The following is a 23133-nucleotide window of genomic DNA, read 5'->3' on the forward strand; positions in this document are numbered from 1 at the left end:
AGCGGAGCTGCTCCTGGGGGAAAAAAAACAGGAATGGGGGTCCTCTCCCCTCCGTGTGTCCCTTTTCCTCCTCCCAACCGTCGCTCCGGGGCTGTGCCGGGAGCTGCCGGCGCCGCAGCACTGTGTTATTCGCGGCTCAGCAGAGCCCATCCCAAGGTCATTCCTACCCCAGGGCTGCTCGCGGGGCCACCGCTCCGAGGGGCTCGGTAGCCACACCGCTGCCGGAGCCGGTGGGAACGGAGCTCGGAGCTCTGCGGGCGGCGCGGGGGCTCCGAGCATCCATAGCCCAACGCTTCCGAGGAGGGACCGGGCTGGGAGGATGGGGGAGGAGAGGTGGAAGAGGCAAAGAATCCTCAGCAGAAGGAGGAGATGGAGCTGCTGGAAGGGGTCCAGAGGAGGCTCCGAGGATGCTGCGAGGGCTGCAGAACCTCCTGTCCGAGGACAGCTGAGAGAGTTGGGGTTGGGGAGAAGAGAAGGCTCCCAGGAGACCTCAGAGCAGCTTCCAGAGCCTGAAGGGGCTCCAGGAGAGCCGGAGAGGGGCTCTGGATCAGGGAGCGAAGAGACAGGACAAGAGGAATGGTTTTGAGCTGAAAGAGGGGAGATGGAGGTGAGATCTTGGGGAGAAATGTTCTCCTGAGAGGGTATGGAGACCCTGGAAGAGATTGTCCAGAGCAGTGGTGGTGCCCCATCCCTGGAGGGGTTCCAGGCCCGGTTGGATGGTTCTTGGAGCCCCTGATCCAATGGGAGGTGGCTCTGGATCAGGGAGCACAGGGATAGGACAAGAGCTGAAAGAGGGGAGATGGAGATGGAGATGGAGATGGAGATGGAGATGGAGATGGAGATGGAGATGGAGATGGAGATGGAGATGGAGATGGAGATGGAGGTGGAGATGGAGATGAAGGGGCTCCAGGAGGGCCGGAGAGGGGCTGTTCCCAAAGGGATGGAGTGACAGGATGAGGGGGAACGGGGATAAACTGGAGAGGGGCAGAGTTAGACTGGACATGAGGAGGAATTTCTTCACGCTGAGGTTGGGGAGACCCTGGCCCAGGTTGTCCATGGAAGCGGTGGCTGCCCCATCCCTGGAGGTGTTCCAGGCCAGGTTGGATGGTTCTTGGAGCCCCTGATCCAGCGGGAGGTGTCCCTGCCCATGGCCGGGGTGGGACTGGATGATTTCTAAGGTCCTTCCAACCCAAACCATCCCATAATTCAATGAAAGAGGTTGGTGAAGGCAAAGACCTCGGTGAAGCCGGAGGCAATCCCAGCCGGCTCCTGGTTGCCATTCCCGGGAGCAGCAGGATGGGCACCGGGATGAGTCGGTACTGTGGTCCTCGGGACAGAAAGTGCCCATTGGCAGAGATAACGCGAGGCCGCATCTTCCCCCCGCGGTGCCTCCAGCGTCCCCGCGCTCCGCCGGGATTCACCGCTCGGCTCAACGTGGTGGAAGCTCTTCAGGGAGTATCCAGGGGTGTGGGACCACTCACGGAGCAGTGTTGGGATCACGTGAGGGATCAGCCCCGGCTCCTGGAGGAGCCGTGGAGCATCCAAGGGTGTGGGACCACTCCCGGAGGAGCCGTGGAGCATCCAGGAGTGTGGGACCACTCCCGGAGCAGCTGTGGAGCATCCAAGGGTGTGGGACCACTCACGGAACGGTGTTGGGATCACATGAGGGATCAGCCCTGGTTCCTGGAGAAGCCATGGAGCATCCAAGGGTGTGGGACCACTCACCAAGCGGTGTTGGGATGGTGTGAGGGATCAGCCCCGGCTCCTGGAGCAGCCGTGGAGCATCCAGGGGTGTGGGACCCATTCACGGAGCAGAGTTGGGATGGTGTGAGGGATCAGCCCTGGCTCCTGGAGGAGCCGTGGAGCATCCATGGATGTGGGACCTGCTCTCCAGCCCCAACCTCCCTTGTGGGTTTGGTTTCTCCCAAACTTTACCCGCGGCAGATGCCGTCACAGCTCCGCTATCCTGCGTGCTGGAGTGTGGCACATCTGGAGGTATGCGGTGCCTCAGCACAGTGCAGAGCTTTCATAGAACGTGGAATCCTGGAATGGTTTGGGTTGGAAGGGACCTCAAAGCCCATCCAGTCCCCTCCCTGCCACGGACAGGGACACCTCCCGCTGGATCAGGGGCTCCAAGAACCATCCAACCTGGCCTGGAACCCCTCCAGGGATGGGGCAGCCCCCACTGCTCTGGGCAACCTGGGCCAGGGGTTCACCACCTTCCCAGGAGAACATTTCTCCCCAAGATCTCACCTCCATCTCCCCTCTTTCAGCTCAAAACTGTTCCCCTCGTCCTATCCCTGCGCTCCCTGATCCAGAGCCCCTCTCCGGCTCTCCTGGAGCCCCTTCAGGCACTGGAAGCTGCTCTGAGGTCTCCTGGGAGCCTTCTCTTCTCCCCAACCCCAACTCTCTCAGCTGTCCTCGGACGGGAGGTTCTCAGCCCTCGCAGCATCCTTGGAGCCTCCTCTGGACCCCTTCCAACAGCTCCATCTCCTCCTTCTGGGGAGGATTCCAGACCTGGACACAATTCTCCCGAGGAGGTGTCCCCGGAGCGGAGCAGAGGGTCAGAATCTGTCCCTCCCTGCTGGCCACGCTGCTCTGGATGCAGCCCAGGACACGGGGGGGTTCTGGGCTGGGACCCCACGGGGGGGCTCCTCTCCACCTTCTCCTCCCCAGGGTCTCCTCACCCTCAACGTGTAGAAGTTCTTCCCAATGTCTCATCTAAACATTACCCCTTTTCCCAAGTCCTTCTCCTCAGGTCGCTCCCATCCATCATCCCCACCATCTCCTGAAACCTCGGATCCCCCATCCCGGGTGTAGGACCCTCCCCTCGTGCCACTGTCACCGCTCCGTGCTCTCCACCCTCCACGCCGGGAGGCTCCGAGGGGCGGTTGGCGGCGCGGGGACGGTGGGATGGGTGCAGATGGCGGAGGTGGGCGGCAGAGCAGCCCCGCACCGCTATAATTATCGCCCGGAACGCCCGCGGATCTCCAAGCCCTGCGGCGGCGCAGACCCGCCGGGACTATTTTTACCTCCCCGGCGAGATCGGATGCGCGCCAGGGCCGGGAAGGGGAGCCGGGAGGAGGCTCCTCGGAAAGACCTGGAGCTGGAGGCCACGGGCTGGGGACCGCGTCCTGGGGACCACATCGTTGGGACCGTGGTGGTGGGGACACTGTGCTGAGGGCCACATCCTGGGGACCTCCTCATTGGGACCCCATTATTAGGACTGTGATGGTGGGACGTTGTGCTGAGGGCCACATCCTGGGGACCACCTCATGAGGGACCACCTCATTGGGACCCCATTGTTGGGACTGTGATGGTGGGGACACTGTGCCGAGGGCCACATCCTGGGGACCACCTCATTGGGACCCCAATGCTGAGGACCGCATCATTGGGACCGTGATGATGGGACCCTGTGCTAAGGGCCACATCCTGGGGACCACATCGTTGGGACCGTGGTGCTGGGGACCATGTGCTGGGGACCACATCATTGGGACCGTGATGGTGGGGACCCTGTGCCGAGGACCACATCCTGGGGACCACATCATGGGGACCTCCTCATTGGGACCCTGATGCTGGGGACCACATCATTGGGACCATGATGATGGGACCCTGTGCTGAGGGCCACATCCTGGGGACCACCTCATGAGGGACCACCTCATTGGGACCCCATTGTTGGGACTGTGATGGTGGGGACACTGTGCCGAGGGCCACATCCTGGGGACCACCTCATTGAGACCCCAGTGCTGGGGACCATGTTCTGGGGACCAGATCATTGGGACCATGATGGTGGGGACCCTGTGCTGAGGACCACATCCTGGGACCACCTCATTGGGACCCCAATGCTGGGGACCGCATCGTTGGGACAGTGGTGCTGGGGACCATGTGCTGGGGACCACCTCATGAGGGACCACCTCATTGGGACCCCATTGTTGGGACTGTGATGGTGGGGACACTGTGCTGAGGGCCACATCCTGGGGACCACATCATTGGGACCCCAATGCTGGGGACCACATCATTGGGACCCCAATGCTGGGGACCACATCATTGGAACCATGATGGTGGGGACCTTGTGCCAAGGACCACATCCTGGGGACCACATCATTGGGACCGTGGTGCTGGGGACACTGTGCTCAGGGCCACATCATTGGGACCGTGATGGTGGGGACACTGTGCCGAGGGCCACATCCTGGGGACCACATCATGAGGGGGACCTCATGGGGACCACATTAGGACCCCATTGTTGGGACTGTGATGGTGGGACACTGTGCTGAGGACCACATCCTGGGGACTACGTCGTTGGGACCGTGGTGCTGGGGACCATGTGCTCAGGGCCACATCATTGGGACCGTGATGGTGGGGACACTGTGCCGAGGGCCACATCCTGGGGACCACATCATTGGGACCATGGTGGTGGGGACCCTGTGCTGAGGGCCACATCCTGGGGACCACATCCTGGGGACCTCCTCATTGGGACCTCATTGTTGGGGCCACATTGTTGGGACCGTGATGGTGGGGACACTGTGCTGAGGGCCACATCCTGATGGCCGCATCGTGAGGACCACATCATTAGGATCACGATGCTGGGAACACTGCGCTGGGGGTCACATCCTGACCTGAGGACCGCATCTCTCCCGAGTGTGCCCACGTGCTGGACACCTCGGTGCTGGATCCGCCGTTTCCGGCACGATCGCGGCCGGAGTTGGGGAGCAACGGGGGCGGTTGACTCTGAACGCTGTGGCTGCGCAGAGGCTCCGTAGTGCCCTTCTCCTTGGGGCTGGACCTCCTCCAGGGAGCAGAGGACCTCCTGCAGGGAGCAGAGGACCTCCTGCAGGGAGCAGAGGATGTCCTCCAGGGAGCAGAGGATGTCCTCCAGGGAGCAGAGGACCTCCTCCAGGGAGCAGAGCTGGCAGAGTGATTTGATTCCCGGTGACGGGTCGCTGACCTCGGAAACCCGCCGAGAGCCTCTGGGCGTCCCTTGGGAGCGGGAGGGAAGCGAGGACCTGCGCGGGGGCCCCAAATGCTGGCTCGAGCAGCTCGTGTCCCACCTCCTGCCCTCCGAGGAGCTGCAGGCTGTCCCACCCCGAGGGAGAGGGAGGAGCACCCGGAGCCGCCCTTAAACATCTACTTCGTTCCCTATAATGTTCCAATCCTAAGTCGAGAGGAAGAGCTTAAGTCTGGACCAATATTAACATCCTCCAGCTGGAGGAGAGGGACTGGAGAACCTCAGGAGGGTCAACCAGGGCAAGGGGAACGTCCCACCCATGGGTCGGGGCAAGGATGGGGAGGATGGATGGGAGCAGCGCTGAGGAGAAGGAGTTGGGGCGCTGGGGAGGAGAAGATCGAGAGGAGCTCATCCAGGACCTGGAGAGGCTGGAGAAGAGGGGCTGGAGAACCTCAGGAGGTTCAACCAGGCCAAGGGCAACGTCCTACCCATGGGTCAGGGTAATCCATGGTTTCCATCCAGGCTGAGGGATGATGGATGGGAGCAGCGCTGAGGAGAAGGACTTGGGGCGCTGGGGAGGAGAAGGTGGAGAGGAGCTCATCCAGGACCTGGAGAGGCTGGAGAAGAGGGGCTGGAGAACCTCAGGAGGTCCGCTCCGGGGACACCTCCTCGGGAGAATTGTGTCCAGGTCTGGAATCCTCAGCAGAAGGAGGAGATGGAGCTGTTGGAAGGGGTCCAGAGGAGGCTCCAAGGATGCTGCGAGGGCTGAGAACCTCCCGTCCGAGGACAGCTGAGAGAGTTGGGGTTGGGGAGAAGAGAAGGCTCCCAGGAGACCTCAGAGCAGCTTCCAGTGCTCTCGGGAGGTGCCCGGCAGCGGATTTTGGGGAAGGGGAAAGATGGGGAGCAGTGAGGAGCCCCGAGATCGGCTCTCTTGACCCCATGTCCTTCTCTCTTGCGTAGGTGAACGTCACTGTGGATTATATCCGACCCGCCAGCAGCGCCACTGAGACCGTGCCGGCCTTCTCCGAGCGCACGTGCGCCACCGTCTCCATCGGCGGAATGTAAGTATGACTTTGTGCAAGCGCGGCGCCACGGTTCGGTGCACGGAAGGCACCGGAAAGGAGGACGGCTGATCTACGGGAGGTTTAGATTGGAGAGGAGGAAGAACATCTTTATGGGAAGAGTGGCAGAAGCTTTGGCCGAGGCTGTCGGAGGGGGTGGTGGAGTCTCCATCCCTGGTGGGGTTCAAAACACATGTGGTTGTGGCACTTGGGGACACGGTTTGGTCATCACGAGGGGGTTGAGCTGATGGTTGGGTTGGATGAGCTTGGAGGCTTCTCCAGCCTTAATGATTCCATGATGGGATGGATCCAGAGGGACCTGGAGAGGCTGGAGAAGAGGGGCTGGAGAACCTCAGGAGGTTCAACCAGGCCAAGGGCAACGTCCTACCCATGGGTTGGGGCAATCCATGGTTTCCCTCCAGGCTGAGGGATGATGGATGGGAGCAGCGCTGAGGAGAAGGACTTGGGGCGCTGGGGAGGAGAAGGTGGAGAGGAGCCCCCCCGTGGGGTCCCAGCCCAGAACCCCCCCGTGTCCTGGGCTGCATCCAGAGCAGCGTGGCCAGCAGGGAGGGACGGGATTCTGCCCCTCTGCTCCGCTCCGGGGACACCTCCTCGGGAGAATTGTGTCCAGGTCTGGAATCCTCAGCAGAAGGAGGAGATGGAGCTGTTGGAAGGGGTCCAGAGGAGGCTCCGAGGATGCTGCGAGGGCTGAGAACCTCCCGTCCGAGGGCAGCTGAGAGAGTTGGGGTTGGGGAGAAGAGAAGGCTCCCAGGAGACCTCAGAGCAGCTTCCAGTGCCTGAAGGGGCTCCAGGAGAGCCGGGGAGGGACTTCTTCCAAGGTCTTGGAGTGACAGAACGAGGGGAACGGGGATAAACTGGAGAGGGGCAGAGTTAGACTGGACAGGAGGAGGAATTTCTTCATGATGAGGGTGGTGAACCCCTGGCCCAGGTTGCCCAGAGCAGTGGTGGTGCTCCATCCCTGGAGGGGTTCCAGGCCAGGTTGGACGGTTCTTGGAGCTCCTGATCCAGCGGGAGGTGTCCCTGCCCATGGATGATCTTTAAGGTCCTTCCAACCCAACCCATTCCATGATTCTCCGGTTCAGTCGGCACCGTGGGGTTGGGCTCATCACTGGGAGATCTTGGAGGGCTTCTCCAGCCGCAGTCATTCCATGGTTCCTCACCGTGGGGCGGTGTGGGTGGATCCCAGGATTCCGCTGTTCCTTCACCCCCTGAGCGGCCTCGGCTGGAGGAGCCACGGGGGTCACCGCGGCGGAGCCGTCCCCGGTTGTCCCCAAACGCCGTTCAACCGTTGGGACACAGAGCAGCGCCTCCCCAGCTCCCATTTTCCACACCCGGAGCAGCTCCGGTGCCTGGCACACCGGGCTCCTCCGGCACAGCCCTATGGAAAGGCCGTGCCGTGCCGGCACGGATCCGGCCGGAGCAGCTCCGGGAGTGGCATCGCGATGATTTGTCACCGCCCGTTCGCTTCCGTTCCCCCTCCCCATCGCGGCTCCTTTGGAAAGTGCCCAAAGTGCCGCAGCGCTGCGCATTCCTTCCCACTAATCCGGGATGAGGGGAGGCTGCGGAGCGTCAGCGTCACAGCGGACACAGCTCCGTCCCCGGAGCGTCCCCAGCGCTCGGCACTGCTCCGGTCCTGTTCCGTAGCTTTATCGATGACCTCAATGAGGGCATCAAACGCTCCCTCATCCAGGAGGGCAGGAAGGGTCTGGAGAGGGATCTGGAGAAGCTGAATCCATGGATACAGGCAGGAAGGGTCTGCAGAGGGATCTGGAGAACCTGGATCCATGGATGGAGGGCAGGAAGGGTCTGCAGAGGGATCTGGAGAACCTGGATCCATGGATGGAGGCAGGAAGGGTCTGCAGAGGGATCTGGCCAGGCTGGATCCATGGATGAGGGCAGGAAGGGTCTGCAGAGGGATCTGGCCAGGCTGGATCCATGGATGGAGGGCAGGGAGGCTCTGCAGAGGGATCTGGCCAGGCTGGATCCATGGATGGAGGGCAGGGAGGCTCTGCAGAGGGATCTGGCCAGGCTGGATCCATGGATGGAGGCAGGAAGGCTCTGCAGAGGGATCTGGCCAGGCTGGATCCATGGATGGAGGGCAGGAAGGCTCTGCAGAGGGATCTGGCCAGGCTGGATCCATGGATGGAGGCAGGAAGGGTCTGCAGAGGGATCTGGCCAGGCTGGATCCATGGATGGAGGGCAGGAAGGCTCTGCAGAGGGATCTGGCCAGGCTGGATCCATAGATGGAGGGCAGGAAGGGTCTGCAGAGGGATCTGGCCAGGCTGGATCCATGGATGGAGGGCAGGGAGGCTCTGCAGAGGGATCTGGCCAGGCTGGATCCATGGATGGAGGGCAGGGAGGCTCTGCAGAGGGATCTGGCCAGGCTGGATCCATGGATGGAGGGCAGGAAGGGTCTCCAGAGGGATCTGGCCAGGCTGGATCCGTGGGCTGAGGTCAATGGGATGAGGTTCAAGCAGGGCAGGGGATGGATCCTGGAGGTGCTCAGGGCTGAGGTTTAGTGGCATTTAGGAATGGTCGCACTCAATGATCCCAGTCTTTTCCAACCCGGTGATTTGATGATTCCGTGCGCCTCGGGAATCCCGAAAGCTCCGTTTCACCCCACTCTGAACTCATTGAGGCACTCATGGAGTCACCTGTGGTGATGCTTCTCTCCCACATGGGCTTTGCTCCCACTCCGGTGGCAAAGCCGATCATGGCTGTTCCCTGGGATGGGGCTGCTCCAGCTGGAGCGCGCCGGGATCCGGGCACGGCAGATCACAGCGTCCTGCAGCATCCCGCAATATCCGATCCCTCAGGATCCTACGGCATCCATGCCATCCCACAGCATCCCATCCTATCCCAGTGTCCCATGGCATCCCAATCCCTCAGGATCCCACGGCATCCATCCCATCCCGTGGGATTCGCATGATAGGAATGGTTGGACTCAACGATCTCAGAGGTCTTTTCCAACCTAATGCTTCTTTGATTCTCTGATCCTATCCCACAGTATTCCATGGCATCCTCTACATCCCATGCCATGCCAAAGCATCCCATGGCACCTCATCCCATGGCATCCCATCCCATCCCATGACATCTCATCCCATCCCATCCCATCCCATCCCATCCCATCCCATGACATCTCATCCCATCCCATCCTCTTCTCCATCCCATCCCATCCCCTTCTCCATCCCCATCCCACCTCCATCCTCTTCTCCATTCCATCCCATCCCATCCCATCCCCACCGGCTTTAACCTCCTCCCAGTTTATTCCGTGGGGCTCTCGCCACATCCCCAGGGATACAATTCCCAGCCAAGCGTCTCTCTCCGTGTTTTCCGGAGGCAAAGCCTGGCTGCTGCCCTTTTGGGGCAGGAGGATGCGCTCCGGGGTCACTGGAGTGGAAATCCCGCTGCCATCCGCAGTTTTCGGCGGATTCCACCTCTCCGGAGCCTCTTCCGAGCGCTGCCGCGCTGCCGCCTGCTCTTAGCGTCTGCGGCTACAAATTGCATCCGAATGGCTCCCGAGTCGCATCCCGGCTCTGGCAGGAAACCTGACGGGAATTTGCAGGGCCGCTGCTCCCGTTGACTTCATCGCCGTAATCAGGCGTCGGCCGAGTGCCGGGAACGGCTCCAGCGCTCCCGGCTGCCTCCGGCTCCGGGGTCGCACAGGGCAGCGGCGGCTGCTTCCGAGCGCCGGGAGCGGGAGAACAGACCCAGCTCTGCCCGACACATCCCTGCCCGATCCCTGCCTGATCCCTGCCTGATCCCTGCCCGATCCCTGCTGGATCTCTGCCTGATCCCTGCCCGATCCCTGCCTGATCCCTGCCTGCATCCCTGCCCGATCCCTGCCTGATCCCTGCCTGCATCCCTGCCTGCATCCCTGCCTGCATCCCTGTCCGATCCCTGCTGGATCCCTGCCTGCATCCCTGCCTGCATCCCTGCCGGATCCCTGCCTGATCCCTGCCCAATCCCTGCCTGCATCCCTGCCCGATCCCTGCCCGATCCCTGCCTGCATCCCTGCCTGATCCCTGCCTGCATCCCTGCCTGCATCCCTGCCCGATCCCTGCTGGATCCCTGCCCGATCCCTGCCTGCATCCCTGCCTGCATCCCTGCCCGATCCCTGCTGGATCCCTGCCCGATCCCTGCTGGATCCCTGCCTGATCCCTGCCTGATCCCTGCTGGATCCCTGCCTGAATCCCTGCCTGCATCCCTGCCTGAATCCCTGCCTGATTCCTGCCTGCATCCCTGCCTGCATCCCTGCCTGATTCCTGCCTGCATCCCTGCCTGCATCCCTGCCTGCATCCCTGCCCTATCCCTGCCTGCATCCCTGCCTGCATCCCTGCCCGATCCCTGCCTGATCCCTGCCTGCATCCCTGCCTGATCCCTGCCTGATCCCTGCCTGCATCCCTGCCTGATCCCTGCCTGATCCCTGCCTGCATCCCTGCCTGCATCCCTGCCCAATTCCTGCCTGCATCCCTGCCCTGATTCCTACCTGCATCCCTACCTGAATCCCTGCATCCCTGCTTCTATCCCCTCTCATCCCATCCCATCCCTCATCGTGAAGAATTTCTTCCTAATGTCTCATCAAAATGTTCCCCTCTCCAGTTTATCCCCATTGACCCTCATCCTGTCACTCCATCCCTTTGGGAACAGCCCCTCTCCGGCTCTCCTGGAGCCCCTTCAGGCACTGGAAGCTGCTCTGAGGTCTCCTGGGAGCCTTCTCTTCTCCCCAACCCCAACTCTCTCAGCTGTCCTCGGACGGGAGGTTCTCAGCCCTCGCAGCATCCTTGGAGCCTCCTCTGGACCCCTTCCAACAGCTCCATCTCCTCCTTCTGCTGAGGATTCCAGACCTGGACACAATTCTCCCGAGGAGGTGTCCCCGGAGCGGAGCAGAGGGGCAGAATCCCGTCCCTCCCTGCTGGCCACGCTGCTCTGGATGCAGCCCAGGACACGGGGGGGTTCTGGGCTGGGACCCCACGGTGGGGCTCCTCTCCACCTTCTCCTCCCCAGCGCCCCAAGTCCTTCTCCTCAGGGCTGCTCCCATCCATCATCCCTCAGCCTGGAGGGAAACCATGGATTGCCCCAACCCATGGGTAGGACGTTGCCCTTGGCCTGGTTGAACCTCCTGAGGTTCTCCAGCCCCTCTTCTCCAGCCTCTCCGGGTCCCTCTGGATGAGCTCCTCCTCTCCGTCGCCCCAAGTCCTTCTCCTCAGGGCTGTTCCCATCCATCATCCCCATCCTGGAGTGATCCCGGGGATTCCAACCCCATCCCAGGGGGAGGACATCGCCCTTGGCCCTTGGGTTGAACCCCATGAGGTTCTCCACAGCCACATCTCCACCCTATCCGGGTCCCTCTGGATCCATCCTGCCCCGCACGGACCCTTTGCTGTCGACGCCGTTGATGGAGCCGTTGGGCGGCAGTGGTCCCGTGATGGGAATGGCACAAATCCTTGGAACGAGAGGGTTCCAAAGCTCCTTATAACCAAATTCCAGGGAATCTGGGAGCCCGCGGGCTCCTTTCCCGGCCGGCACCGGCGCTGGAGCGCTGCATTCCGGGGCAGATTTGGCCCAGCCGCCGTGTTTTGCGGATGCAGTTTGGGCGCTGCCGATCCGTGCCGGGCAGCCGGAGCCGGGCGGGATTTGGACGCTGAAAATGCTGCTCCAAAACTTTCCCTTTTGGATTTTTTTGGGGGAAAAACTGTGAAATGAGTTCAGGGGAGAGCTTGGAAAGAGCCGTTTTCGCTTCCGCTGCTCTTTTAAGTGGGAAAAACTGCATTTCACGGCCTGATGGGATTTATTTTTTCCCACTGCAAAGAGCTTTTCATCCGCGTTTTCATATTCCCGTTCTTTAATCTGGGATTAACTGCGGATGCAGCTTCCCGGGGCGCAGCGGCTCCGCTTTGATCAGGAGTGAAAGGGGTGGGAATTGTGGGGTTCCCCCTCCCTGCCCCACGCCAGGGATGGGGGGGATGGAAAAGGAGCAGGGACGGAGCCGGGGATTTGGGTTGGGATCAGGGAATTCCCTCTTGGAGCTATCGGCCCTGTTCCCGTCTTGCGGGGATCCTTTAGAGAAGCACAAAGGGATCGGATAATCCTGGAAAGGCTCGAGATTCCGAGGCCGGAGCTGTTGGGATGCTGGGATGGCAGCAGGGCTCGGGATTCCATGGACAGGGCTGTTGGGATGCTGGGATGGCAGCAGGGCTCAGGATTCCATGGACAGGGCTGTTGGGATGCTGGGATGGCGGCAGGGCTCGGGATTCCATGGAAAGAGCTGTTGGGATGCTGGGATGGCAGCAGGGCTCAGGATTCCATGGAAAGAGCTGTTGGGATGCTGGGATGGCAGCAGGGCTCGGGATTCCATGGACAGGGCTGTTGGGATGCTGGGATGGCGGCAGGGCTCAGGATTCCATGGAAAGAGCTGTTGGGATGCTGGGATGGCAGCAGGGCTCGGGATTCCATGGACAGGGCTGTTGGGATGCTGGGATGGCAGCAGGGCTCAGGATTCCATGGACAGGGCTGTTGGGATGCTGGGATGGCAGCAGGGCTCAGGATTCCATGGAGAGGGCTGTTGGGATGCTGGGATGGCAGCAGGGCTCAGGATTCCATGGATAGAGCTGTTGGGATGCTGGGATGGCGGCACGGCTCGGGATTCCATGGACAGAGCTGTTGGGATGCTGGGATGGCGGCAGGGCTCGGGATTCCATGGACAGGGCTGTTGGGATGCTGGGATGGCGGCAGGGCTCGGGATTCCATGGACAGGGCTGTTGGGATGCTGGGATGGCAGCAGGGCTCGGGATTCCATGGACAGGGCTGTTGGGATGCTGGGATGGCGGCAGGGCTCAGGATTCCATGGATTGGGATGCTGGGATGGCAGCAGGGCTCGGGATTCCATGGACAGGGCTGTTGGGATGCTGGGATGGCAGCAGGGCTCGGGATTCCATGGATTGGGATGCTGGGATGGCAGCAGGGCTCGGGATTCCATGGAGAGGGCTGTTGGGATGCTGGGATGGCAGCAGGGCTCAGGATTCCATGGACAGGGCTGTTGGGATGCTGGGATGGCAGCAGGGCTCAGGATTCCATGGAGAGGGCTGTTGGGATGCTGGGATGGCAGCAGGGCTCAGGATTCCATGGATAGAGCTGTTGGGATGCTGGGATGGCGGCACGGCTCGGGATTCCATGGACAGAGCTGTTGGGATGCTGGGATGGCGGCAGGGCTCGGGATTCCATGGACAGGGCTGTTGGGATGCTGGGATGGCGGCAGGGCTCGGGATTCCATGGACAGGGCTGTTGGGATGCTGGGATGGCAGCAGGGCTCGGGATTCCATGGACAGGGCTGTTGGGATGCTGGGATGGCGGCAGGGCTCAGGATTCCATGGATTGGGATGCTGGGATGGCAGCAGGGCTCGGGATTCCATGGACAGGGCTGTTGGGATGCTGGGATGGCAGCAGGGCTCGGGATTCCATGGATTGGGATGCTGGGATGGCAGCAGGGCTCGGGATTCCATGGAGAGGGCTGTTGGGATGCTGGGATGGCAGCAGGGCTCGGGATTCCATGGATTGGGATGCTGGGATGCTGGGATGGCGGCAGGGCTCGGGATTCCATGGCTGAGCTGTTGGAACCAAAGTGGGTCCCAGGTGAAAGCTGTGGGATGGATTCTTCCCCATCCACAAGGATCTGCTGGAAGGGGTCCAGAGGAGGCTCCAAGGATGCTGCGAGGGCTGCAGAACCTCCCGTCCGAGGACAGCTGAGAGAGTTGGGGTTGGGGAGAAGAGAAGGCTCCCAGGAGACCTCAGAGCAGCTTCCAGAGCCTGAAGGGGCTCCAGGAGAGCTGGAGAGGGGCTGTTCCCAAAGGGATGGAGTGTCAGGATGAGGAGGACAATTTTGAGCTGGAAGAGGGGAGATTGAGATGAGATCTTGGGGTGAAATGTTCTCCTGCGATGGTGGAGAGGCCCTGGAACAGGTTGTCCATGGAAGCCGTGGCTGCCCCATCCCTGGAGGGGTTCCAGGCCAGGTTGGATGGTTCTTGGAGCTTCTGATCCAGTGGGAGGTGTGGGACTGGATGGGCATTGAGGTCCCTTCCAACTCAAACCATTCCAGGATTCAGGTTGGGACTGGATGGGCTTTGAGGTCCCTTCCAACCCATCCTATTCCAGGATTCCGGTTGGAACTGGATGGGCTTTGAGGTCCCTTCGAACCCATCCCATTCCAGGATTCAGGTTGGAACTGGATGGGCTTTGAGGTCCCTTCCATCCCATCCCATTCCAGGATTCAGGTTGGGACTGGATGGGCTTTGAGGTCCCTTCCAACCCATCCCATCCCACCATTCCCTGAACACCGCTCCGGCTTTCCCGACCGAGCTGCTTGGAGCCCAGGGTGGCTTCACCTCCTGCCAGGAATGCCGGCAGCGCGGCACGGGCTATTTACCCTCCCTGGATCCCGCTGGGATGCGCTGCCGGCGCTTTGCCGCTGGAGCCGGGGTGGAGCCGGGCTCGCGCCCAGGAGCTTTGGGGGTTTCTTTTTTGCAGCCGGAGCTTCTGGAATGAGCCCAGATTCCGCTGCGGCTTTGCCAGCTGCTCCCTCCGTTGGGAAGGAGATGCCGGCTGCCGGGCTCAGCCCTCGGAGCGCGGCGTGCCGATGAGCCGGTGGCCGGCGGGGGGCTGGCAGAGCGCCGGGCTGGCGCAGCGCCGTTCAGTGGTGCCGATCCCCACCGGCTCCGCTCGGTGCTGGCGAGATTTCCAGCCGGTGCTGTTATTCCCGTGGGCAGGATGGTGCTGGAGCAGCTGGATGGGGGTGTTCAGCGAGCTTCGCTCCCGATCCGTTGGGATTTAGGTGCCTCCTGCGGGCATCGGCGCCGGAATTGGGGCTCCCGGTTGCCCCATGGGGATGAAGGAGGTCACTCAGCCCCATCGCGGATGGATGGATGGATGGATGGATGGATGGATGGATGGATGGATGGAAGGATGGATGGATGGATGGATAAATGGATGGATGGATGGATGGATGGATGGATGGATGGATGGATGGATGGATGGATGGATGGACGGATGGATAAATGGATGGATGGATGGATGGATGGATGGATGGATGGATGGACGGATGGATAAATGGATGGATGGATGGATGGATGGATGGATGGATGGATGGATGGATGGATAAATGGATGGATGGATGGATGGATGGATGGATGGATGGATGGATGGAGGGATGGATGGATGGATGGATAAATGGATGGAAGGATGGATGGATGGATGGATGGATGGATGGATGGATGGATGGATGGATAAATGGATGGATGGATGGATGGATGGATAAATGGATGGATGGATGGATGGATGGATGGATGGATGGATGGATGGATGGATAAATGGATGGATGGATGGATGGATGGATGGATGGATGGGGCTGGAGGGATTCCAGCTGGGAATTCCGGTGATCCCAGCACCCTCAGGGCAGCTTTCCAGCCGCTCTTCCCCAAGCCCGGAGCCACTCGGGACCTGCGAGCAGGACTGTGTCCTCTCTCCGTGCTCTCCCATCCGGCAGCTCCGTTAACCCGCTCCGGAACTGGGAATTGTTTCCCTCTAATCAGGCTGCGCGGGATCCCCCGGAGCAAAGCTGATTGAGTTGGCGATTGTCAATGATCCCTCCGTTAATCCCAATATCCGGGGATTTAACGCTCCTGCCCTTTGACCGCGGGGAACGAGGAGAGCTTTGATTTCATGCGGATTGGAGGCTCCGGGAGTTCAGCGCCCGGAAAAGCGCCGGAGCCGAAGGGATTAGAGCGCGGGAGGGGGATGGGGAAGAGCTGGGAGCGAGCAGAGCCGGTGCAGGAAGGGACTGGGAGGGGTGGGAATGGGATGGGATGGGGAAAGGGATCGGGTTGGGATGGGGAGAGGGGTGGGGAAGGGGATGCAGGTGGGATGGGACTGGGATGGGACTGGGATGGGGAGAAGGATAGGGATGGGATAGGGAGAAAGATAGGGCTGGGATGGGGAGAGGGGTGGGAAGGGGTTGGGAGAAGGATGGGACTGGGATGGGAATGGGATGGGGAGAAGGATAGGGATGGGATAGGGAGAAAGATAGGGCTGGGATGGGGAGAGGGGTGGGAAGGGGTTGGGAGAAGGATGGGACTGGGATGGGAATGGGATGGGGAGAGGGATGGGAATGGGTTGGGAGAAGGATGGGACTGGGATGGGAATGGGATGGGGAGAAGGATGGGAATGGGTTGGGAGAAGGATGGGACTGACATGGGATGGGGAGAGGGATGGGAATGGGTTGGGAGAAGGATGGGGCTGAGGTGGGACTGGGATGGGGAGAAGGATAGGGCTGGGATGGGGAGAGGGATGGGGCTGGAGTGGGAAGAGAGACGGAGAGAGGGGTGAGACTGGGATTCAGGCCTAGAACAGGGAGAGGAATGGGACTGGGATGGGACTGGGATAGCACTGGGATGGGGAGAGGGATGGGACTGGGATGGGACTGGGATGGGACTGGGATAGGACTGGGATAGGACGGGACCAAAGAGTGGAACTGAGGGCTCCGGGCTGTGCCAGGAGGGGATGAACGGCCCTTGGGGTGGGGGGGGACAGATCCCTTGGGATCCTTCCTCCCTCCTCCTCTTTGCTGGGGAAGGGGCTCGGATTAATGAGGATGGAAGCACGGGGGCTTGGAATAATGAGGATGGAGACGGGGGGGCTTGGAATAACGAGAATGGAGGCGAGTCCTGGGGATGGAGGATGATGGGGATGGAGAACGGGGATGGGGATGATGGGGATGGAGAACAGGGATGGGGGATGATGGGGATGGAGAACGGGGATGGAGGATAATGGGGATGGAGAACAGGGATGGGGGATGATGGGGATGGAGAACGGGGATGGAGGATGATGGGGATGGAGAACGGGGATGGAGGATGATGGGGATGGAGAACGGGGATGGGGGATGATGGGAATGAAGAACGGGGATGGGGGATGATGGGGATGGAGAACAGGGATGGGGGATGATAGGGATGGAGAACGGGGATGGGGGATGATGGGGATGGAGAACGGGGATGGGGGATGGTGGTGAACCCCTCCAGGGATGGAGCAGCCATGGTTTCTCTGGGCATCCTTGTTCCAGGGCCTCCCCACCCTCCCAGGAGAACATTTCTCCCCAAGATCTCATCTCAATCTCCGCTCTTTCATCTCCAATCCATCCCCCTCATCCCATCCCATCCCTGCCCTCCACTGCGCTTTTTGGGGCGCTGCAGGGCTTTTGGGGTGCTGACGGCTCCCGCACCCTCACACGGGGGTTCATTGGGAGGTGTTGCTCCACGCGCTTTCCTTCAGCGTCAAACAGGTCCCCTGCGGCGTTGGGGACCGGTGGGATGCGCGGCGTCGGGATGCGGTGGGTGATGGGGGAGTTGGACCCTTCCACCCCGCGGTGTTGAGCTCCTCGCTCCGCTCTCCTTGCAGCAACATCGCCGAAGCGCTGGTGAGCAAAGGCCTGGCCACCGTTATCCGCTACCGGCAGGACGACGACCAACGGTCCTCGCACTACGACGAGCTCTTGGCTGCGGAGGCGCGGTGAGTGCCGGGCTGTGCCGTACCCATAGTGCTCCTCTCAGGCTGGCTCACGGGGAGGTGCGGAGCTGCACCGCGTGACCCATCCCATTCCATCCAACCACCATCTCCATCCCATCCCATCCCATTCCATCCAACCCCATCCAACCGCCATCTCCATCCCATCCCATCCCATCCCATTCCATCCAACCCCATCCAACCTCCATCTCCATCCCATCCCATCCCATCCCATTCCATCCAACCCCATCCAACCTCCATCTCCATCCCATCCCATCCCCATCCCATTCCATCCAACCCCATCCAACCTCCATCTCCATCCCATTCTGTCCCATCCCATCCCGTCCCATCCCATCCTTTCCCCATCCCATCCAACCTCCATCTCTGTTCCATCCCCTCTGCTCAGGGTGGTCTCCCTGCCCCACATTTCCAGGATCTCCAGCCCCACTTTCCCCTCATCCCATCTTGTCTCATCCCATCCCATCCATCCCTGCTGCTCAGGGTGGTCTCCCTTCCCTACATCCCTCCTGTCCTGGGTTGAGGATCCTTCATCCTCCACAGCCCTTCCAGGATCTCCAGACCCACTTTTCCCTCATCTCATCTTCTCCCATCCCCATCCCATCCCCATCCCATCCCATCCCCATCCCATCCATCCCTGCCGCTCAGAGTGGTCTTCCTCCCCCACATCCCTCCTTGCTGGGGTGAGGATCCTTCCCCCTCCGTGGGCTTTCCAGGATCTCCAGCCCCGCTTTCCCCTCATCTCATCTCATCTTCTCCCATCCCATCTCCATCCCATCCCGTCTCCATCCCATCCCATCCCATCCCATCCATCCCTTCTGCTCAGGATGGTCTTCCTGCCCCACATCCCTCCTGTCCTGGGTTGAGGATCCTTCATCCTCCACAGCCCTTCCAGCATCTCCAGCACCGCTTTCCCCTCATCTCATCTTCTCCCATCCCCATCTCATCCCCATCCCATCTCCATCTCCATCCCATTCTATCCCATCTCCATCCCATCCCATCCATCCCTGCTGCTCAGGGTGGTCTCCCTTCCCCACATCCCTCCTGTGCTGGGGTGAGGATCCTTCCCCCTCCGCAGGCTTTCCAGGATCTCCAGCCCTGCTTTCCCCTCATCTCATCTTCTCCCATCTCATCCCATCTCCATCTCCATCATCTCCATCTCCATCCCCATCCCATCTCCATCTCCATCTCCATCCCCATCCCATCTCCATCTCCATCTCCATCTCCATCTCCATCATCTCCATCTCCATCTCCATCCCATCCCCATCCCATCTCCATCTCCATCCCCATCTCCATCTCCATCCCCATCCCATCTCCATCCCATCCCATCCCATCTCCATCTCCATCTCCATCCCATCCCATCTCCATCCCATCCATCCCTGCCGCTCAGGGTGGTCTTCCTCCCCCACATCCCTCCTTGCTGGGGTGAGGATCCTTCATCCTCCACAGACTTTCCAGGATCTCCATCCCATCTCCATCTCCATCCCATCCCATCCCATCTCCATCCCATCCCCTTCCCTTCCATCCCATCCCATCCTCTTCCATCCCATCCCCTTCCATCCCATCCCATCCCATCCCATCCCATCCCATCCCATCCCATCCCATCCCATCCCCTTCCATCCCATCCCCTTCCACCCCATCCCCACTGCTCCGGAGGGTCTCTCTGCCCTTTCCTTCGCTTTTCCAAGCTCTCCATCCCCTCCCGGCCGGCTCCGATCCCCCCGTGCCGCCCTCGTGCTTCCCCTCGTCGCCATCCTCGTTGGCGCGGGGCCAAAGCGTTGCCGTGAGTCCGTGGGAAGCGGCGTTGACGGATTCTCGGCACCAACGCCGGGAGTTGGGGTTGGGAAAAGCGCAGCCGAACGTTTGCCAAACACTCGGGAGGCTCTCGGGAATCTCACGCGCGGCTCCAAAGGGCCCCACGCGCCGCAGACGTAATTACATGGAAAGGCGGTGACGTCCGATGCGAGGGATGAGCGGCGCTGTGGCCTCCGGTGCTGAGGGTGGAGGTTATCCGCGGGCAGGAAAAAAAATAGGATGTTCTCCCGGCGCCGCCGCGGCGGAGGCGGCAAAAACGCTGAGGCAGGCGGGAGCGCGGCAGCGGGGACGGAAGGAGGGGATCCGACCCCCGGCTCCGAGCCACGGCCGGGATGCGGGAGGAAGGGATGCGGGAGACAGATGTGCACCGGCCGGGAGGGGAGGGTCTGGGGATGCACTATCCAGATGTGTGTGGGGATGCACAATCCAGATGTGCACAGTCCCGGCATGGAGGGACTGGGGATGCACAATCCAGATGTGTATGGGAATGCACTATCCAGATGTGCACCGGCCGGGAGGGAAGGTCTGGGAATGCACAATCCAGATGTGTATGGGAATGCACAATCCAGATGTGTGCAGTCCAGGCGTGGAGGGACTGGGGATGCACAATCCAGATGTGTGTGTTCCAGTTGTGTGCAGTCCAGCTGTGCACAGTCCAGGCATGGAAAGTGTGGGAACGCACAATCCAGATGTGCACGGTCCAGGCAGGGATGGTCTGGGAATGCACAATCCAGATGTGCACGGTCCAGGCGTGGAGGGACTGGGGATGCACAATCCAGATGTGCACAGTCCAGGCAGGGAAGGTCTGGGAATGCACAATCCAGATGTGCACAGTCCAGGCAGGGAAGGACTGGGGATGCACAATCCAGATGTGCACAGGCCAGGCAGGGAAGGTCTGGGAATGCACTCAGTCCAGGCCTGTGTGATCCAGCTGTGCACATTCCAAGCCTGCACGATCCAGCTGTGCACTGATACTGGGAGATCAATGCTGGGATACTGGGATGCCAGAATAGGGCGATACTGGGAGATCATCAACACTGGGATGCCGGAATAGGGGATACTGGGAGATCAGTACTGGGATACTGGGATGCCGGAATAGGGGGATACTGGGAGATCATCAATACTGGGATGCCGGAATAGGGGATACTGGGAGATCATCAATACTGGGATGCCGGAATAGGGGATACTGGGAGATCAATACTGGGATGCTGGAATAGAGGGATACTGGGAGATCAATACTGGGATACTGGAATAGGGGATACTGGGAGATCAGTACTGGGATGCTGGAATAGGGGGATACTGGGAGATCATCAGTGCTGGGATGCTGGAATAGGGGATACTGGGAGATCAATACTGGGATGCCGGAATAGTGGGATACTGGGAGATCAATACTGGGATGCCGGAATAGGGGGATACTGGGAGATCATCAGTGCTGGGATGCTGGAATAGGGGATACTGGGAGATCAATACTGGGATGCCGGAATAGGGGATACTGGGAGATCAATACTGGGATGCTGGAATAGAGGGATACTGGGAGATCAATACTGGGATACTGGAATAGGGGATACTGGGAGATCAGTACTGGGATGCTGGAATAGGGGGATACTGGGAGATCATCAGTGCTGGGATGCTGGAATAGGGGATACTGGGAGATCAATACTGGGATGCCGGAATAGTGGGATACTGGGAGATCAATACTGGGATGCCGGAATAGGGGGATACTGGGAGATCATCAGTGCTGGGATGCTGGAATAGGGGATACTGGGAGATAGATCAATACTGGGATACTGGGATGCCTGAATAGGGGATACTGGGAGATCAATACTGGGATGCTGAGATGCCGGAATAGGGGGATCCTGGGATATCCTGCCGGTTGGGATACTGGTTTGGCTACGAGTGGGCTGAACCCATCCATGCCGGCTGCCGTCTCCGAGCCATCCGCGCCGTACAGGAGCCTTTTTCCTCCTCCTCCTCCTCCTCCTCCTCCTCCTCCTCGGCGCTCGGATGCTGCGAGGACGCGGGGAGCCGGCGGTGCTCTCATCCCGGGGGATCCCGGCGGCGCCGTGCCGGGATGGCCGCGGCTGCGCTGCCCGCCGGGCGTTCCGGAGCTCTCCGAGCTGCGCTTTTCTTCTTAAGTGGGGAAAAAAAAAGAAGAAGCTGTTTTCCTGCAGGAGAAAAAAAAACCGGAGCTATTTCTGTCTGAGCCACTTATCCCCGAGTGCCGCCGGAGCGGCGCTGGGAGGAGGGCGAGGGAGCGACAAATCCGCGTGCTGATTTCCCAGGTTGGCTTCTTCCAACGATCCGGCTCAGCACACGGATTGCGCCGGAGAAGCTTCGGCAGCGGCTTTGAACCCCTCCCCGTGTGGGGGTCCGATCGGCGCCGTCGGCTCCCAACAAATTCCCACCCCTTTGGCTGGGAAAGAAAAACGGAGGAGTTATTTCCAGGCTGGCGCGGGAGTTGCGGAGGGAATGGGAAAGGCAGGAATGGGGGCTCATGGGGGGCAGGAATGCGTTGATTGAAGTAGGGGAGCATCTTCCAGTTGGAAAAGGAGGATGGATCCTCTCGGCTTCCTCCTCGAGGCTGAGGGACATCTACAGCACGTGGGGAAGAGGGACGGGACGGGAATCCCTAATTCTGGGCGGCTTTTGGGATGAGGCCAAGTTCCCACCTGTCCCAGCTGCACAGGATCGGATTCATCCGGGAGATCCATCCAAAGGGATCTGGAGAGGTGGCCCCCGTGGGAACCTTATGGTTCAACCGGGACGAGAGGTCCTGCACCGTATCCGGGCAATGCCAAGCACGGATCCAGACTGGGTGGAAAATGGACTGGGAGCGGCTCCAGGGGGAAGGACGTGGGGAGGAGAAGGTGGAGAGGAGCCCCCCCGTGGGGTCCCAGCCCAGAACCCCCCCGTGTCCTGGGCTGCATCCAGAGCAGCGTGGCCAGCAGGGAGGGACGGGATTCTGCCCCTCTGCTCCGCTCCGGGGACACCTCCTCGGGAGAATTGTGTCCAGGTCTGGAATCCTCAGCAGAAGGAGGAGATGGAGCTGTTGGAAGGGGTCCAGAGGAGGCTCCAAGGATGCTGCGAGGGCTGCAGAACCTCCCGTCCGAGGGCAGCTGAGAGAGTTGGGGTTGGGGAGAAGAGAAGGCTCCCAGGAGACCTCAGAGCAGCTTCCAGAGCCTGAAGGGGCTCCAGGAGAGCCGGAGAGGGGCTCTGGATCAGGGAGTGCAGGGACAGGAGGAGGGGAATGGTTTTGAGCTGCAAAAGCGGAGATGGAGATGAGATCTTGGGGAGAAATGTTCTCCTGTGAAGGTGATGAACCCCTGGCCCAGGGTGCCCAGAGCAGTGGTGGTTACCCCATCCCTGGAGGGGTTCCAGGCCAGGTTGGATGGTTCTTGGAGCCCCTGATCCAGTGGGAGGTGTCCCTGCCCATGGATGGGGTGGGACTGGATGGGCTTTGAGGTCCCTTCCAACCCAGCCCATGCCATGGTTCTGTGTGGGCCCTCTTTCCCCGCCGTGTTGGCGCTCCGGGGTTCTCCTGCTCCCGGCAGCCTCCGGAGTGCTCCCTGGACACCTCCCTGAACCCCTGGAAGAGAAATTTGCCCTTTAGAAGGTGGAAAAGGCCAAAGCTGTCACGGGAAGGAGCTTTAATGGATGTGCGCTGCCCTTTCCTCCGGCACTGACGGCCTTTTCCGTGCCGGCAGCTCAGCCGCTGCCTCTGCTCCC

General features: G+C 60.8%; 1 protein-coding gene across 1 annotated transcript in view; it reads left to right on the plus strand.

The window, feature by feature from the left end:
• SND1 (staphylococcal nuclease and tudor domain containing 1) overlaps positions 1-23133 on the plus strand; it is a 125943-nt gene that overhangs the window by 48114 nt on the left and 54696 nt on the right. The window contains exons 12-13 of the mRNA XM_054083159.1: positions 5906-6006; positions 17470-17580. Coding sequence (XP_053939134.1) covers positions 5906-6006; positions 17470-17580 — 212 coding nt within the window. The remainder of the gene's footprint in view (positions 1-5905; positions 6007-17469; positions 17581-23133) is intronic.

This window comes from Cuculus canorus, chromosome 1 (assembly GCF_017976375.1).
Source record: "Cuculus canorus isolate bCucCan1 chromosome 1, bCucCan1.pri, whole genome shotgun sequence".
NCBI lineage: Eukaryota > Metazoa > Chordata > Aves > Cuculiformes > Cuculidae > Cuculus > Cuculus canorus.